Source organism: Microcebus murinus, chromosome 19 (genome assembly GCF_040939455.1).
Source record: "Microcebus murinus isolate Inina chromosome 19, M.murinus_Inina_mat1.0, whole genome shotgun sequence".
NCBI classification, from domain to species: domain Eukaryota; kingdom Metazoa; phylum Chordata; class Mammalia; order Primates; family Cheirogaleidae; genus Microcebus; species Microcebus murinus.
The window spans coordinates 24,278,442-24,297,157 of NC_134122.1; the positions used below are offsets into that span (position 1 = coordinate 24,278,442).

The 18,716-nt window shown below is 52.6% G+C and overlaps 1 protein-coding gene across 1 annotated transcript in view; it reads left to right on the forward strand.

Annotated features, from left to right (window-relative positions):
* The window catches only part of SDK1 (sidekick cell adhesion molecule 1), a 905,178-nt gene that overhangs the window by 824,814 nt on the left and 61,648 nt on the right, over positions 1-18,716 (forward strand). Inside the window, exons 32-35 of the mRNA XM_020281544.2 lie at positions 1,016-1,086; positions 8,556-8,691; positions 9,419-9,478; positions 11,376-11,477. Coding sequence (XP_020137133.2) covers positions 1,016-1,086; positions 8,556-8,691; positions 9,419-9,478; positions 11,376-11,477 — 369 coding nt within the window. The remainder of the gene's footprint in view (positions 1-1,015; positions 1,087-8,555; positions 8,692-9,418; positions 9,479-11,375; positions 11,478-18,716) is intronic.

Genomic DNA, 18,716 nt, shown 5'->3' on the forward strand with positions numbered 1-18,716 from the left:
GTGCAGAGTGGCGGGTATCTGCCAGACACATGGGTGGGGGCATGGGGAGAAGACCCTCAGTCGTTCAGTGCAGTGAATGTGCAGCGAGCGGAGGATGTGCGGGGCTTCTACTGGGTCTCAGGATCTCACAGCTGGGGAGACACAGAGAGGCCAATGCAATATGCCAAAATGGGGCCGCACAGACCCCAGAGGGAGCAGAGGGGTGAGGGAAAGGGACAAAAAAGCCCTCCTGGATGGGTGGGTGATGAGAAGGATTTCAGTTTGGGCAGAGTACAGGGCACAGTGATGGGCAGAGGTCAAACCAGGCTTGACCCTCAGAGACCAGAGCAGAACCGCTGTGGCCACCTAGAACCGTGGCAGACTGCCTGTCAGCCTTGCTGTCCCCGCCAGCTGCAGCCTCACTAGAAATTAGCCCCATTCATGACAGTCACATCAGTGTTTCAAGCCAAGAGCCCTGAGACCTGGCTTCATCATTTGCCCTATTCAGGAGAGGTAGCTCTGCCCTAAGTACCGAAAGAAAGAGAGAAAGAGGGAAGGAGGGAAGGAGGGAAGGAGGGAGGGAGGGAGGGAGGGAGGGAGGAAGGAAGGAAGGAAGGAAGGAAGGAAGGAAGGAAGGAAGGAAGGAAGGAAGGAAGGAAGGAAGGAAGGAAGGAAGCCAGGAAGCCAGGAAGCCCTCTCCCCCAGGATATCCTAGAACTTTAGAGAGGGAGGGTCTGGCAGCAGCGCACATGGCTGGCTCTCAGAAAGTCTGCCTGGGAGGGAGCAAAACTCATTCCTTGTCTTGGTTTGGGTCTGTTTGTCAGGGACACTATGAGGATTGGGTCCCTTCTATCCTGGGCACAGGCTTTGAAGGGGAACCCCAGGAAGCTCTGAGAAAAGGCAAGGAGAAGGGGGTCCCTGGGGAAGGACGGGCGCTGGGCTTGCTAGCTTCCCACGCACTGGGGGGGCGGCCCCAGAGCACGGTGAACTCTGACAGAGCTGGTTAATCTCCGCTTTCTTCTTGTGCGGGTTTCAGTTCCAGGGGAGCCTCCAGGTTCTGTCTCCGCCACGCCGCACACGACCTCCTCTGTTCTGATCCAATGGCAGGTAAGAGCCGGGGGAATCACACGTGTTCTGTAAAATGTGTTCTCGCTCCTTGCTCGTTCAGCCACGTTGGCTGGACTGCACGCCGAGCCCCGTGCTAAGTGTTTGAGAGCAGAACAAAGGAAACACCCTCATCGGGCTTGCGAACCCGAAGGGAAAGTGGTGTCAAAGTATAATTTCCTGGCAGATGCAATGCACATACAGAATGAACTTGCACTCAGCTCGTTAAGGAGGGCCTGGCAGGGTGGCAGGGCTGGCTCAGGACATGAAAGGAACTGGAGTTTTACAGGTATCTGACAAAGGATGGTCGGGTAAGACTACTGCGTACACACAAAACTGGTCAGTGTCCTTCAGGGCAGTAAAATTATAACCTCCCGAGTGATCCTTTCTAGAGAAATCACTTGCAACCAGATCAATATCTACAGGATTACACGTATTTTCCCAAAGTCTGGGGCTCCAGTGTGCAGTGAACAGTGAGGCGAGATAAGCCACGTCCTCCGAGACAGCCTCACAGCCCTCGGCGGGCCTGTCACACTGCCCCAGTGAGGCACTGGAGTACACACCGCGGCCGCTTTCCCTTGTTTCCGATCTTGGGTAGTGTTTGCCGACAATGAGGTGCATTGAGGGAAAAACCAACAGGGCAAACCTGCCCAGGAGGGTGCAAGGCCCCAGGAAAGCCCAGCTGAGGAAGGAGGTGGGACTCTGTGGGGGTGGGTGGCGCAGGTCCCAGAGCAGAAGGGGGCAGGCGCAGCAGACCCATGTGCAGGGGCAAGACTGAGAGCAGTGGAAGCTTCTGGCCAACAGGGGACACTCATGAGGCCAGATTGGGGGGGGCTGCCATGTAGGGGAACGGGGAGTGCCATGGGATGGGGTGGAGGGGTCACTGTGGTCTGTGTCAGTGTCAGGGTCAGCCGGGGAGTGGCCTCTGGGAGCTGGGGGTCAGGAGGGTGGTCTGTGTGGGCGAGAGAGTCTTGCTGGAAACTGATACTGTCAAGGAGAATGACAAGGTGCCCAAGTCAGCGGGAAGGAGGAGACAGTCTGGGAGGTCAGGAGGGAGAAGGACCTCAGTGACACTGACAACTGAGAACAGAGCACTGGTCTTGGCGAGCCGAGGGGGGTTCTGACCACATGCACCACACTGGCATGGGGGAGGCTGGGAGGAGTTCCTGCGCAAAGGGGAGGGAGGAAAGCCAGACGCAGAGGCAGGGGTGCGCCGAAGCCCTACAGAGGCCGTGAGGGAGCTCATTCTAGAAGATGCTCCCAGGGGGCCATGCAGAGGGGCAGTCTGGGTGGGCTCGGCCCGGCCCTGCAAGCATGAGGGTGCAGCCCAGGGCTGGGCAAGGATGGGAGGAGCAAAGAATGTGCCAGAGACCCCTCGGGGGCTGCAGCTGGGCTGAGGACCCAGAGCAGAGAGAAAAATGCCAAGTGGGCAGCCTCAGACCCAGACTCCTCAGCTCTGTCCTGACAAGGCCTTCCCAGGAGGGGCTGGGTGTGTCTGTGGGGGTGGGGCAACCAGAAGGTGCTTTCTGGACCATCCAGCTGGTGACTCTGACCTCTGATATCCCAGCTTCCCTCGGTTGTGTTGGAAGTGGGTGGTGTCAGTGCGTGTTAGGCTAGAGTACATGTGATCTGACCATGTTTGCAGGGCAAAAGGGGCAATTTCATATCATTCAACCTAACATATAATCACTTGATACTATACTTACATCAGCGATGGGTGGTAGGAGTTTAACAATTGGGTTTCTGTTAAGGGTGCGTAATCTCCTCCACGAGTGGATAGAAGAACTGTGGCCACTTCGCCTCCTTCCTGTCACTTAGCAACAGCTGCTCTGGATAGAGTGGGAACATTTCCAGGTGATAAAAAGACATTTCCAGTGTCTCCTGGTGAAACTGGAAATTCACTGCTGTGGCTCGGCCCTGTCTGGGTTTGCAGAGTGTAGGGGTTGGAGCCGGAACCAAGAAAATGCAGCCTGGCCCCTCCCTGCCTCTGGGAAGCCACTGGCAAGCTGACAAAGTCCCCCCAATTTGCCATTGAGCAGCTGCGACCTTGAGAGGACTCTCTGCCTCCAGGTTCCTCCTTTGTAAAAACAGAAGGTCACAAAGGTGACCTCTGAGGTCCCGTGCAGAGTCTGTGGTCTTTGGTCTGTTAGACCTCCACAGTCCACGCTCCAGCCTGGACTTCACCAGTGTGGTCAGCAGGAGGTGGGAGACGTTCAAAGTGGCAATCCAAGGTCCCCAGCACTTCTGTTTCCCACTCTCCACTAACACAATCTACTGAAAGAAGATAGGTCCTTTGTACTGTGCTGAATTTTGCTAGAAAATTAGCATTTTCTTTGTAGACATGGCAGCAGCCTGCCAATAACTAGGTAAGTGCCTTTTCTGTAAAGGCAGCCAGCGTCAGGGCTGGGACGTGTCACTTCCTCAAACAAGGGCTATGAACGCGTCGCCCACTGTCAGCCTCAGCGCCCTGCCTCTCACTGGCGCAGGGCTCCATGTCCCCCAGGGCTGTTGGGCTGCTCTGGGAAGAGCCGAACCAAAGCAACCTGGCCTGTGTGTCCATCAGCTGTCCCCCTCCGGAGACTAATAGAACAAACTAATTGCGAGAAGGCAGAGCAGGAGGTGGTCAATATGATGTATTGTAGAAATAAATGCCTGTCAACCACCAGGCAATTGAAGGATAATTAAAATTATGAGTAATTTGCTAAATCAGAACGAGCAGAACAAAGAAAAAGAAACTAGGTTTAAATATAGATTTGCATTCCAAATGAAATGTTTCACCTGTAAACCTTTTTTTTTAGTAATTTGTTTAAAAATGAAAACCCCAGCTGTAATTTTGAGGCTATAGACCCATTTAAATGCCTCCCCCCAAGGCAATCTGTCAGGTTTGATTCTTCTTAGTAGGACAATCAATCTTTGCCTTTCATGGGGTCCAGCTCTGTTTGAAATCTACAGATTTGAAGGTGTATTCTAGACAGTGTATTGTGTTCACACTGAGAACAGTTCATAATAGACATTAATGTTTTTGAATTGATCACAACATTTAAGGTGGCTATTCTGAAACCTCCAGTGGATCGTACAGTCTGCCACTCAAAAGCATTGCCCCTCATGTTGCTGCAGATTTCTCTAAGTGGGTTTTGAGGCTGTTTTTGAGCAAAGAAAGAGTCCTAAGCAATAGATGACATCATTCACAGAGCTCTTCTTGGAAGAAGGACTCCGTGTAGCAATGGGCACCTTCTTAAGAGGCAGCCTCAGCTGCCTGAGCAGGGGTAGGGAGGCATCAGGGCCTATTCAGAACTCATGGATTGTTTCCTTGTCTCTTCACTTGCACCATCATCCACAGAGCCAGCCCCTGGGTAGGCACGGAGCCCCAGAGTGTGCAAGACGGACTGCAAAACTTAACTTTCATTTTGTGTGATGAGCTCTGTAACACATTAGTGGGAAGATTGTGGGGGCAGCTGAACACACTGAAGGACAGACCTCCCCAGGTAGGAGGCCAGGAGAAGAGCACCAGGCACCAGGCACCAGGCACCACGGGCCAGGCAAAAGGTTTTGGCAGGAAGTCACTGGTATTTGATGCTGTGTCTCAGGGAAGGTATGTTGGGCCCCCTGTGCTCCACTAAACCACGGGGACTTAATATCACAGGGAATCCCTGTTGTATTCTCCAGGAAACAGAAGTTACTAGATGTGAACTAGAAGCTCAGCTGCCCAAGAGATCATGGCAGTTGGGTTAGATTTTGACTTTAGAGCCAGCTCTGCCTGGTACTTGCCATGAGGTCTTGGGAACATTCCCAAAGTCCCAGGTACTTGTCTGCAGAGTGGGGAGGGTCCGGGTCCTGCCCTGCCTGCCTCCCCTAAGCAGAGGGCCCTGGGCAGGAAGGCAGAGGCCAGCAGCTGGGGTGGGCCCAGCCCTGACTGCACAGGCAACTGGAAGGAGTGTGGCCGTCGTGTGTCCTGCACCCTCATAGAGGGGCCAGGACCCTTAGAGAAGCCACCCTCAGGGCTGTCCAGCCACCTGATCCCCTCCCTAGCCTATAGGATTCCTGCTGAGAGGGGCCACATTTTGACCATGCAGATGCTCTGGGATTTCTGGTGCAAACAGCCATCACCTCAGCTGTTGGCCAAATGTGAGCCTCAGCCCTGTGGTTGCTGGCCACTGTGACTGTGGGGCAAAGGGCTTGGCTTCTTCTCCTTATATCTCTAAAGCTAGAAATACCTGTCAGTCCCAGGTCAGACTTCAGCCACTTCCCATCTCCAGCCCCAGGACGTGTGGACGTGAACTGGGGGGTGGTGCATTTGCTGCCAGTTACAGTCCACACTGGGGCCCCAGCAAGGACAGTTTTATTTTCCCAACCTCCTGCTTATTTGATATTTTTGGTAAATTGAATCCAGTGCCCCCCATCCCTAGCTTTCCTCCTCCCCTAAAAGTAAATTGCTCTCGCTGTAATCCTATCTCTGCCTCCCGTGTCTGTAGAGTTGGCCAGAGGCCTTTGCAATCTTCCTGCTGAGGTCTGAGTGCCTGAAGCTGACGCGAGTACAATCTGGGATGGGGAGGCAGGCTTTGAAGGTGACCTCGGGGTGAGGTTGCTGGCTGGGACTTACAGAGCCCCAGCTGCAAGCCTTTGATCTGCCCACTCTCCGCTCCCTTCTTGCTGACTCCAGTCAGCCCAGACCCCAGGCATGGGAACGTGAGATTTCTCATCTGCACTGCCCAGACCCCTGCCACTCCCACCTCCTGCCAGTGTGACCAAGCAATAACAGTGCCCAGGGACGCTCAGCAGGACTGCCTGGGCCATCTGACAGACCAGAGCCTGGAGCAGAGAAAGCAGGCTCCCGGGTACACAGTGACCTGGGTATAGGGAAGTCAAAAGCCCCCAGGGTCTCAGAAGCCTCTGCTGTCTCTCACTGGGCAAAGGGGGCAAAGGGTTCCACCTGTACGTTTTCACAAGACTCATTGTTGACAAGGAGGAACAGCAGCCCGGGGCACCAACCGAGCCCATGTGTGGCTCCTCAGTGGGCATGGAAGAAGCTCTACTCTGGTCAGTCTCTGAGTTCAACTGCAGATCCCTCTGGGAGTCCCCCCATGTGGGGTGATGCAGGACCTGGGCTAACCTTGGCTCAGGCTGGGGACTGTCTCCCTCGGCCTGGCTGCTCCTCCTGTGCCTGCCCCATACCTGCCCCACCACCTGGGCACCTTCCCATCCCTCCACATCCTTCACTCCTGCCTGATGGGTCTGCCCGAGGTGCTGTGGTGCACCTCCCCTCAGCAAAAGCTCCCTCCTCCTCTAAGGGCAGCTCAAAGCCATTGCTCCTACATTATCCTCCGCTTCTGCCGTGCACAGGGAGCACTCCCTTTCTGAGGCTCCAGGGTCTTTTTCTTACCCACTCCTGTGGCACCTTGCACATCATACAGAGCTCAGGGGATCTGTAGACCCAGTGAGATGGCAAGGCTGAAACTGCTTCCCCCGCAGCACAGAGCTCAGTGCTGTCATGCGTTTACTCAGCCAGATGCCCAGAGCCCACCACGGGGTGCAGCATGTGCAGTCAGCTCCAGCTGTGCCAGAGAGGAGCTTCCTGGTAGCCCTATCCCTCCCTGCAGACCGGACCTTGGCACAGAGCTATCCTTCCTCCCTGAGGGGCCGCATCTGTGCAGCAGCCTGACAGAGGCACTGGACTCTCTGGGGCTGGCCAAGTCATCGTGCCTCAGTGTGGATGTCACTCCTTCCACCTTCTCTGAAAAAACTGACGGCGTGTGGAGAAAGGCCTCTTTTTATTCTTACACACTGACTTTTTCAACTTTCCATCTATTACATTTCTTTTAAGAAGGGGGTTAAATAAGCTTTCTATTACAATGTGGTTAGCAATTATGTTAGAAGATTTACTCCCTACAGAAGATGGGTTTTAATTTCAGTTGCAACTATAGCCAATAAGAAAACCAGGACTAGAGATGAAATAGCAAATTGCCCAGAACCTCTCTGCTGTGGTTATTGAGTCCATGTATCACGTGCTATGCATATACACACCCACACAACACACACGGTGTTTCTTTCTGTCTCCACATCTATTGTGACGCGCTCACAACACATACCTGGCACCGATTTTCAGTTCAATGTGACATTGAACACATATCCTTAGCACACGGAACCAAGTTTTAAAGAGTAGGGCTAAAAATCTGAAAACCTAAAAGCTGCTCTGAAAACAATTCTGTAGACCCCACAGGGAAAACGGACCCTGTGCGCACCTCCAGTTTTATGGGAAGGGCTGAAGTACCCAGTCCTCAGGGAGGGGCAGCCAGGGTGTGTGGGCTGCAGAACAAACATACAGCCTGGATCTCCACTGCTGGGTGCACAAGGCATCCTGAACACGAAGGTTTTCTCCTCAAAATCAGGAGAAAAGAAAAGGAGAACATTTAATAACATAAAAGCCACAGCAGAAGCTCCAGTCCCCTCCTCTCCCTGGCCCAGCTCTGGGCTGTGCCACAATCCTCCCCTCCTCTGCTGCCAGCTCTCGGCTTCCTGAGCTCCCAGCTCCCGGCTCGGGTTGGGTTTTGTTCTGTTTTCCTGATGAGTCCCAGGAACTCGCTGAGCCAGTGAGCAGGGGGCTCTCTGCTGGGGAAGTGGTCAGTGATCACGGGATGTGGATGGGTGGGGTGGCTGCCCCTGGGACCATGCTGCTCTGCTGACCACCCTCCACTGCCCCAGGCACACCCCATCCTGGAGGTGCCCTCTGTGCTCGTTGTGTTCACTTCCGGTTGTGTTTTGCCAGCTGTTCTCTTGGGGGATTTAAAAAACATTTCCACCTGTAGGTTACCCCGTGGAAGGCCGTCAGGAAAGGGGAGGCAGCGGGCATCCAGGGAAAGTGCCGCATGCCCAGTTATATTTGATTTCAGAACAATGAGTTTGAGGTTCAGGCCTAGCTGCATGTCCTGCAAACCTGGCAGCCCTAGGAGGGAAAAAGCAAAAAGCAAGAGATTCGCCTGACATCAAAATCCAATAGCCATGAAAGGTAAAGAGAGAAAAGGAAAAGCCCATGGAAAAAGTCCCTACCAAGATAATAGTCCAACCCCCCAGGCCGTGGAGAATTTGGAGCCAAAATATCCAAATGCTTAGTGGCACCATTTCCCTCCGTACAGGTGGTCCTTGTACCTTTCAGCAAAGTTGAGGAGAACTGCGGGGAGTTGGCAAGCACCCCACGTAGGGGACACTGGGGGCTCAAGCATAGCCCTGATGGATGACAATCCCTCTGCCCCTAGATTTGCACAGGGGGTCAGACACCCTGAGCCAGGAAGAGTGGGGCTGTGCCCAGGCAGGAGTCATGCCTACGTGTGGGGTCACTGGTCTATTCACAAATCTGATATCTATCCTTTGAGCTGGTGACATCCCTCTGTGTGGCTGGCTAGTAAAACGGGGTGGAGGTCACCAAGCCTGGACGCAGGCTGGCTCAGTGTGGCTGAGTGGGTGTGATGTCTCTGCAGCCTCCAAGGGACGAAAGCCTGAACGGCCTCCTGCAGGGATACAGGATCTACTACCGGGAGCTGGAGTCTGAGGCTGGGTCTGGCACCGAGGTCAAGACGCTCAAGAGCCCTTCAGCTCTGCGGGCCGAGCTCACAGGTGAGCACTGTCCCCTCTGTCCTGGTACAGGTACTGCCTCTCGGTCACTGCAGGCAGGGCAGGGAGGTTCCCTTGGCAACTGCTCGGTGCATGTTCTGGTGGGAAATGCTGGGGAGGCAGCGAGAGGAGAGGCAGCCCTGCCCTCGGGGAACAGGCAGGCCATTTGCCCACCAGAGCATGCGGGGTGCAGGTGTGTGGCGGCCACTCAGCGATTGTGCACTCTGGGCATGCCCTGAAGGTGTCCGTTGCTGGTGACCAGACAGCAATGAGCATTTCCCTGGGCTTTGCCACAAAATCAAAGCACAACAAAATCGAAGGGCCCCGCAGCACAGTTGGGCCCTTGCACCTGGTCATGAGTGCCTCTTCCAGAGCCAGCTGGCAGCCGTCCTGCCCCAGGGCACCCCGCAGATACCGACATGCGTGTCTTCCCTGGTGCCACTGGCGCTATGTTGTGCTAAATACTAATACGTTCCAATGAATCAGAGGGCTGGGCACAGCCCTACCTATCTTGGGCTGGGCTGCCTTGCTGTTTTACGAAGAAGTGCCATAACCCCAGCGAGTGTGGGAGCGTGGGTGGCAGCATGGTCTTCATGCCCTGGGAGGTGCCACGTGGGGGCCTGGACAGCATGCGAGTGAGGCTGTGCCGTTTCCCTTGTTTCTGCTGTAACCGTTTGCAGTAACCGAGTCCCTGCGTGCTAACCGCCTCTCTGCTTTGCTCACCCGATAGCCCAAAGCACCTTCAGGACGGTGAACAGCAGCTCCACACTAACAACGTACGAACTAACACGTAAGTGGGCACCGCCTGCAGGGGACTCCCGTCAGCCAGCGCCAGGTGGCCTCTCAGGGGACCCAGTGAAACCAGCTTGGATTAATGACTCTAATTTCTAGGATTCCCCCCTTCAAATGCTGCTTCTCAACATACCAGAACTGCCAGGGAGACAGGAAAGGAAACTTCTAGAAACTAGAGGCTGGGAAGATTTACTGACATCTGGTCTTTGAGTTTGGAACAGAAAGTCAGATTGAACAAGATCTCCTCTCTGGCCCCCTTCCCTATCCCCCCCCCTCTTATTTTTAGCTCTTTCTTTTTTTATTGTGGTAAAATACACATAAGAAATTTATCCTCTTAGGCATTTTTAAGTCAGCAGTTGAGTGGCATTGAGCACATCCACATTGTCATGATGGCTTATTTCCCTGGGCATAACATCCTCAAGGTTCATCCACACTGTAGCAAGTGTCAGAATGTCCTTTTTAAAGCCGTGCAATGTCCCATTGTCTGAGGCATTTCAAGGTCAAAGTGCAGGGCTAAGGGGTGACCCATCATGTGATTCGCTTCCTTTGGAGAACTTGGCTGGATTAGCAAGTGGAGGAGGCTGGCGGTCCCTGAGTCTGCCGAGAGAGGGCATCCTTCAGGCTGTCAGCGCCATCCTATTCTTTCCTCCCACCACCCAGGGTGGCCCGCCCCATTCCCACGTAGGTCGGCTATACCCTCGTGCTGCTTCCCAAGGTGGCGCTTTGTCCCTGTGCCATCTGTGCAACTCACCCCCATTGTTCCTCACTCGTTGTCATCACTCCCATCACACGCACTTGCTGAGTCCCCCCGGGGCCAGCCACCCTCCCACTTGTCCCCTCGGTGGAGGGGCAACTTAGAGAGTTCAAGGATAAACCAGGTTCTAGTCAGGAGGGTTCCCAAGCTCAGGGTTCTCAATCACAGGTTATGAAAAACCAAAGAGGGGTGGCCCAAGCCCACAGGGCTGTGCCACGTCCATATTTGCCTGGCTCCACCCACCCTTCTCCTCGAGACTCCGTGTCACACACGCCCCTGAGATGAGCCTAACATGCCAGGCCAGCGTGCTCTAGGAAGCCCCTTCCCATGTGGTATTTGTAAGGCTCCAGCGGTGCTGCATATTGGGGGGCTGGGTCCTGGCTTAGCTGCATGGGCAGAACCCGGGAAACACTTTTTGGGAGCCCATGATAAAAGGACCCAGTGGTCTGGTTCCCCGAAGCTCCACTGAGCTGGCAGCTTGCAGGAGGCTGGGTCCAAAGGCCTGATTCGCGTCACCATCCGCAGCAGCACACAGGTGCTCAGACACACACGCAGAGCCTCACAAAAGCCAAGTCCCACAAAGAAATATTAACCAGTGGGAGAACCTTCCAGAATGTTTTGGCTTAAAGGTCAGTTACTCTGGTTCTGTCACTTGGTGCAGAGCCCTCGCTTGGCCACCTGCTCTGTGCAGCTGCCCACACCCTTTTCTTCCAGGACATGGTCATTAAAAACTCAAAGCCTTTGGTTTACCACTGTCTTTAATTTTTTTTAAATAATCCCAGAGTCTTAATCCAGCTGTTCTTACTTTTAAGGAGAGAGTCTGGACCAAAAGGCGGGCCCGTACTATGTTTTGTATACTCAATCCTTTGCTTTAGAAGAGGGAGCTTCATGCTGCCTTTCACCTGAACATGGGCTAGGATGAGTCTTTTTTCCTAGCCATGGTGAAGGTGCCGAATTCATAACAGGAGGGGGCGGGGTGCTCCTGCGAGGGGGTGGAGGCATTTCACAGGCTTCTCTGTGGAAAAGCCAATCCCCAGCCCATCCTGGGAGGGTGCTGATTCCAACAGTGTGGCTCTTGGAACTATGTAAGGATGGAGGGTGCTCCTGGTGCAGGCTCACCCTGGTTCCTTTAACCCTGTAGATTTAAAGAAGTACAGGCGCTATGAAGTGATCATGACCGCCTACAACATCATCGGCGAGAGCCCAGCCAGCGCGCCCGTGGAGGTCTTCGTAGGCGAAGCGGGTAAGCTCTGCACATCCCCAACCCCGCTGGCATCAGCAGTTGGAATAGCCGGCTGCACTGTGGCCAGGAGTCTCAGATGTCAGGCCGCACTCTCCCTCCTGGAACCTGTTGCTGTTGGGGCCAGAGGTTTCCACATCACCGGCTGGTAAAGACAGCTCAGCCGGCGCTGGAATTTCCTAGCAGCTAAAGTGGGTGACAAGCCTTGCTTGTGAGCCCCATGGCTCTGTCACTATCTGGAGCCCTGATATTCATCATGGCTTTGCTCTACAAGAGCACTGTTCCTATCCCAGTGGGCAACCGATGTGTGAAGTGAGATTTGTCCCCTGGAGGGGGTAGAGGTTTATACTTCACCAGCCGCCCGGCCCTCACTGAGCTTCAGCCATGGCCCATTCTCCAGGCCTCGTGAGGCCATGTGGATCGATGCTTCTATGCCTGTGAGATGAGATGTGTCCCCTAAGCTGGATTCGAGGGAATCACACTTCTGTGTGGCTAACCTGCCGTGAGACACAGTGTCGTGGTTTTAGATCAGGTCATGGCCCCGTCCTTCTGGCCTAACGTGACTCAGCTAACAGGAGTGACACCCTCCCACTCTTGCCCTCCTTCTTGGCGGATGGTTTTAAAGAGTTCCATGGGTTTGGCGTACAGCCTGGTGTCTCTGCTCAGCTCTGAAGGTGCAGATTTCAATGGGTGATGCTTCCGGCTCAGAGCAATTAGAATTTCCCTGAGGATAAAGGCCCAGCCTGGCAGGAAATGCAGAGCAGCCGGAGGGAGGTTTGGGCTGCTGGGCTGCCGGCTAGAAACACATCAGGTGACCTTTTGCAATTTGGAAAGGTTATTGTTATAAGCCAATCAATAGCACAGAGGCTTGGTTTAGCAGGGTTTTTCTGCAATGGTCAAGCAATATTTGCATACAGATGAGGATGCGTGAAATACAACATTTGGAGCATACGTTATTTGTGCTTCTCTTTGCACAAAAATCTGTTCAAAGGCGTTTCTCAGAGCAGTCAAGGTGGGGGGCAGACATTTCAGCAGGGATGGCCTAGCCATAGGAGAGACACTGAGGCAGATGAGGGACCCTGGAGGCACAGTGCAAGTGCCATCAGGAACAGGTTGTCTTGGCCTGCTTAGTGTTGCAATAATGGAACACCTGAAGCTGGGGAATTTATAAAGAGGGGTTTATTTGGCTCACAGTTCTGCTGGTGCCTGCATCTGCTTCTGGGGGTGGGGGGGGTGTCAGGCTGTTCCCACTCACAGCAGAAGGGGAGAGAGCTGGCGTGTGCAGAGATCACAGGGCAAGAGAGGAAGCAGGAGAGAGGGAAGGGAGGCACCAGGCCCTTTTCAATGCCTAGCTCTTAAGGAACTAACAAAGTGAGAACATGTTACCACGAGGATAGCACCATGCAGTCCGTCAGGGATCTGCTCTCACAGCCCAAACACCTCCCCACATCACCACATTGGGGATTAAATTTCAACATGAGGTTCGGAGGGTCAGAAGAACCATATCCAAACCATAGCAAAGGCGGCAGCTGCAGCCAGTGATAGCCGTGGCAGATTCCACACTCTCTGGTTTTGTTCAGGCAGCCGGGCCCCAGTTGGCCACCAAGGTGGGGTTAGGTTGTGAGCCACACCAGTGGAATGAGGGAGCACAAGATAGCAAGCTGGGATCCCCCCATTCCTGAACTATGGGCAGCAGGTCTGTGAGCTCGGAGCATGGCATGACTTTTTGGACATGTGTGGCTCATACAGCTCTGATCTCCCTGCCCAGCTGGTCTAGGAGCTGCGTCCGAGTATCCTTGGCACCTGCAGGCAGCACAGGGCATAGCCCCACTGTGGGGAGGGAAGCACTCCCAGCCTCCTCCTCCACAGGCTTCCTCCGGATCCTGGCCTCTGCCTCAGGTCTGGCCACCCTGGCATATGTAGCCTCCTCCTGGGAATTGGAAATCATAAGGGCTCCCGAATTTCTAGGGAGGAGGGCTTTGGAGTTGTGATCTGGCTCACAGGAGAGTTGGGGACCCATCTTGACACTGCATTTGCAGCCCTGGTTGTGTGTGTGTCTGGCACATAGTGTGTCTGTAGGTGAGGGTGAGAGGGGTATGGGGGGGTCGTACAAGGCCAGGCAATGCCTCCTCTGGGTGAGGCGGGTGGTACCTGGCTAGGTGGCATGGGCTGGGTCCCAGGTGGTGGAAAACTTTATAAACAACCTGTGAGGTTTTTACTATTATTTTACATCATCAAATACATTTGCAGAGGGTGCTGGGCCTACTACCTTGCTATTATAAATAAAGCTACTCTGACACTATGACAAATCTTTTACAATTTATCTGAAACTTTCTTTAGGATAAAATACTAGAAGCAGAATTTATGGTTCAATGACATAAACACTTCTCCCTTTTGAAAAACTTAACTAATTGACTTCCTTCAGCAGTAACCAGATACAGGTCTGTGGTTCATTCCTCCCTCCTTCCACTTTTAATCTTTAATCTTTCCTGATGTGTTAGGCAAAAAGTCATCTCATGATTGTTTTAATATATGGGATTTGGGTTGACTAGCTATGATTAAATACCTGGTATTGTTCATGGTCCTTTTTCTCATGGGAGTCCGTTAAAAGGTAAAACTGAGACACAAAATCGTGAATAATTTATTTGAGCTAATGGCAGTTCATGAATTGGGCAGCACCAAACTGAAGGTGATTTGGATTCTGCTGAGGGAGCCCAAGGGGAAGGTTTGTGAAGTGGCATGTGGACGCCAGCCAAAGCAAACATGACTGGTCGCAGTTATGCCACGGCCTTGTTTGGTCTTTCTTGTTGGAACATCCTTGCTTGTATAGCTATAAATTAGTTGATAGCTTCTGATTGACAAAGCTTAAGTTTTTTTTTCTTTAATATAGGCATTTATAAGAAATAGCCCAAGTTAAATTTCATTTATGTTTGCAAATTTAGCAAGGTCAAGGTTGTCCCCACGGCCTGAGTTGGTCTGCTCAGCAGGTTCTCAAGCCTGGTCTCCGTTTTATTTTATTTTAACAGGTCTTAGTATTTTGAGCTGATTTTTAAGAGCTCCTTATATATTAGGGATATCACATTTGATCATGTTGGTGGCAAACAGTTTTCCCTTTCTGTTGTTTGTCTTTAACTTTAGTGTGTTTAAATTGTTGCATGGTCAAACCTCTAGACCTGTGGCCCCATTCAGAATATTCACCAAAATTTTTTTCAGAATTTTTATGATTTCATATTTTCCATTAAACTCTTAAATCCAGCTGGAATTTTTTTTAATACCTGGTATAAAGTCAGCTCTAAATAGATTATTCGTTTCCAGAGAAGTTTTCTCCAGTACTGTCTATTGATTGATTCTTGTGGTACATCTGAAATGTTTTGAATTCTTACATACAGTTAAGTCAGAGGACTTTCTTTAGATCTACAGACATCTTTACTATTGCTCTGGTACCACCAAACTTTTCATTTATATCACTTTATTACATATTTTTATATTCAGTAGGGCTTATCTTAATCTTTTTTGTTTTCCAAAATTTCTCAGCCATTTTACAAACTTTACAATCATGTTGGCAAGTTCTCAAAACAGCAAATTCTACTGAGGTTTTGATGGAAAGTGTATTAAATTATAAACTGATATAGTAATAGAAATTCTTGACATCTTCCTTCTACTCATACTTCCTCTCCTGGGACTGGCCTGTCTCTCCTGTGTCCTGTGGTAGATTTGGCCACGTTCTCAGTCCTGCATGTTGACTATGGAGTCGTTCCCGGCAGTTTTACTGCACCCATTGCTGTGAACCCAGATATTGAAATGTCTTGTCCCTCCTTGCTCTGCCCACAGCTGATCACAGCCTGAGGCTGAGGCTCACCCAGTTACTGAGACACATTAAATACTACTCCAGCCAACAGAGCAACTCTATTGGTTTTCTACAAAAGGGAGCCAGGACTTGCCTTGTCCCTGAATCCGGTGGGGCCTGGTGGCCAAGTCAGGTCAGCAGCAGATGCCCAGAACTGTGGGCCTTGGCTTTATAACTTTCATCAAAAAAGAGGAAACAGACACATAAACTCCATATTTCTAAGTATCCAATGGCTTTAGGTGCTATTTGGGTTGCTTTGGTGTACAGGCTGCTTAGGGAGACAGAAAAGTGTCTTGAAATTATTGGTTTGCTGTTTTCTTAATGCACAAAAACTTATTGTAGAATGTGGGTTCTACCTTTCTTCTAAGTACTCCAAATTTTTAATTACTGTTGGTTGGAATGGGAAAAAAATAACAAAGCTTCTGGTTGTTTTAGCTCCCCCTGGTGACAAATAAAGCCAGTCCTGGAGCCTGTTTAAGTGGAATGAAAAGGACTCAGAGCTGTGCTCGTTTGAAAACATGTGTTTACGATGAAGAGTGGATGGCACTTGTTTACAGAGTAATTAATGTTGTTACCCCGCACTTCATAGGGCTGTGCTATCTCATCATGGCTGTTCAACAGGATCCCCGGGTAACTATTAGTGAGACACACAGTAATGACGTTATGCAAACCCCAGGCTGTTGTTTCCTGGCCGATGCCGGTAGGCAGTGCTGCATGTAGGTCCAGCTAAGCCATCAGGGACAGCTGAGTGAATCTGCTGAGGGCCCACCACGTGCGAGGCACAAACTGTCACCACCATCACTGCAGTGGGAATCGCTACCTCCAATTCACAGTTGAGTGGCTGGCCCTCGGAGAGATAATGGGCCAACCCTTTATCACGTGTTTGCAGGGTCAGAGGGCTCCTTGGGCTCCTTCCCACCCTCGGGTGCTGCAGCTCCTGTTTTTTGCTCCTTTAATGCACAATCACCAAGGGGTTCAGATGAGATTTTCTGGGATGCAAGTGCTGCATGGGTCATCCTCCAACACTGCTGCACCCAACCCAGGGCAGAGAGTTTGTCCACCCCCCGCCATGCTGGGTGGGGAATTTCAAGATACCATTCAGGTCCTCCATGGATTCCTGCAGGCTCTCTGCAGCACTCACTATCCCAGGATACCTTCTTAGTGAGGTTCCCACAGCTGCCAGCCAGGTGGCCTGAGAATCTGAGACAGGCTCTTGGAGCACAGTGGGGGCTGGAGGATGGGGGCAGGTGCTCAGAGAACACAGGTGCTCCCAGAACCAAGCTGTCGTGTGTGGGGGCAGATATGGCTCCCAGAGAGATGGTGGCCCTGGCCCTGGCTTCATTGAAGCTGGTGGGAGGGAGGTGTCCTGCCCATAGGTGAGCTGTGACCCAAGGCTCCTCTAGCAGTGGGGAGGGGTGGGCTCTGTGGCACCTTCAGGATCACACGTTCCTGTTCCTACCCTTTGGTGGATCCTCATTGTCTAGAGGAGAAAATCAAAACCGCTCTTGGGACTGGCCATGGGCCCCCAGGCCCTGCCCAGGCCAACGCTGTGGTCACAGGAGCGTCGCCCTGGCCCCAGGCCGTGGCGTGTCCATCTCATGCTTCATGTGCTGCTTACTTCAGCCGGGCTGTGGCTGTTCCTGGCAGATGTGGGTGCCCAGGAAATGCTGGTGGATAAGTGATATTATTAATAACCCTATTTCCATAAACGTAGAAAGGTTACAGAGAATATTCTAATGCCTAATGCTTTATTTGGAAAGGATCCTAAACATCACACAAGCTGAGTGTTAGTCAGTCCTAGGCCAGGAAATCTCTGGAAACTCCGGTGTTTTGCCACACTGGCTGTCCGCGGAGACTCTCTGCCGAGCACCCCTTGCTCAGCAAATGCTGGGCACTGCGGCCTGGGCCCTGTCCCTGGGAGCTTGCCTGAGGGAAGAGAGGACGCCTGGCCAGGGCCTTCTCAGGGTGTGAGGCTCTCCGGGGTCGAGCCTTGAAGGGTTGGGGCCTCAGTCCCTCCACTTGCACACTGGTCAGCTCAGCCCCTGACACCACTGAAGCTGCACTGCCAGTTGATTAGCTTCTTCTCTTAATTTTATTTTTAACTGACAAATAATAATTATATATATTTTTGGAGTACTGTGATATTTACAATGTGCAATGTGAAATTCATCACCTTGCGTACTTCTTTGTGGTAAAAATATTTGAAATCTGCTCTTTTATCAATTTTGAAATACACAATGCATTATTATTTACTATAGTCGTGCAGTTGGTTTCTGGTGACAAAGTGTATCGGCTGCTCCTCATCCGTGGTCTGCACCTGGCCCTCGGCTCCCTGGTTGGCGTCCAGAGCACAGCTCCCTCGCTCCTGGGCTCCCTCCCAGCCGCTTCTGCTGGGCCCGGCTCTTCTGTTGCCACCCCACCACGTGGTCACATCACTCCCACACCCTTGGCTGCCTTCTGGGGCCACATGACACCTGCGTCTCCCCTCCATCCTAGATGACTCAAGTGAGTCCACACCCACATGTCCAGCTATGTCCCCAACATAGCTGAGGTGGCCCACAGGCTCCTCAAACCCAGCTTGTTGTCCACCTCAATTCCCTGGTCACCATGACTGGTTTACTCCAGGTCCTTAGTGTCAGATCCACCTTTGTCACTTTTCTCCTCTGTCCTGGCTGTGGGCCTTGCTCAGGCCACTGTTGGCAGCACGTGTCCTCACAGAAGCGCCTCTGGGCTAGGCCTTTGCGCCCAGTGCAGTCCCCAGCCACAGCCAAGCCACCTCTCTCTAGCTCCACTGTCACTGCATCATTCTCCCTCCAAAGCCTTTCCGGAGAAACCTCCGACCTGCTGTGCGGTCTCACCCCAGCCTCTCAGCAGCTGCTCCCTCTGGAGCTGCTGTCCCCTCCCCGTCTCCCCACCCAGCCCTGTGAACTGCTCAAGGCCCAGCCTCGACAGGCCTTCCCAGGAGTCCTGGCCCAGGCGTGCTCATCCCCAGCGTGGAGCTAACCCCGAGGGGTGGACTCGCCTATTGGCATCTGTATCCTGCACCAGATCGTGTGCGGGCGAGGACACGTGCCCGACTGCCGTCTCTGGGCGCACAGGCCCTTGCTGTGATCCAGTGCCTTATGTGGGGCCTGGCGGAGAAGTGTTCCGAGGTGATCTATTGCGTAGATTGCCACCTCTTGGCTGACAAGGCCACCTCCCTTCCTCCCTCCCTGACTCTTTTAGGACATGGCTGGAGACTGAGGCTGTGGCCAGGAGAGTCCCACTCTGGAATGGGACAGTCTGGGCTTGAATCCCAGCCTCACCTCTTGTTGGAGCACACCATGTAATTTTCCTTCTTATTCAACAGAAATCATGGGAATGGCCTCACAGGTGAACCTGCAGCCTCAGCCTCC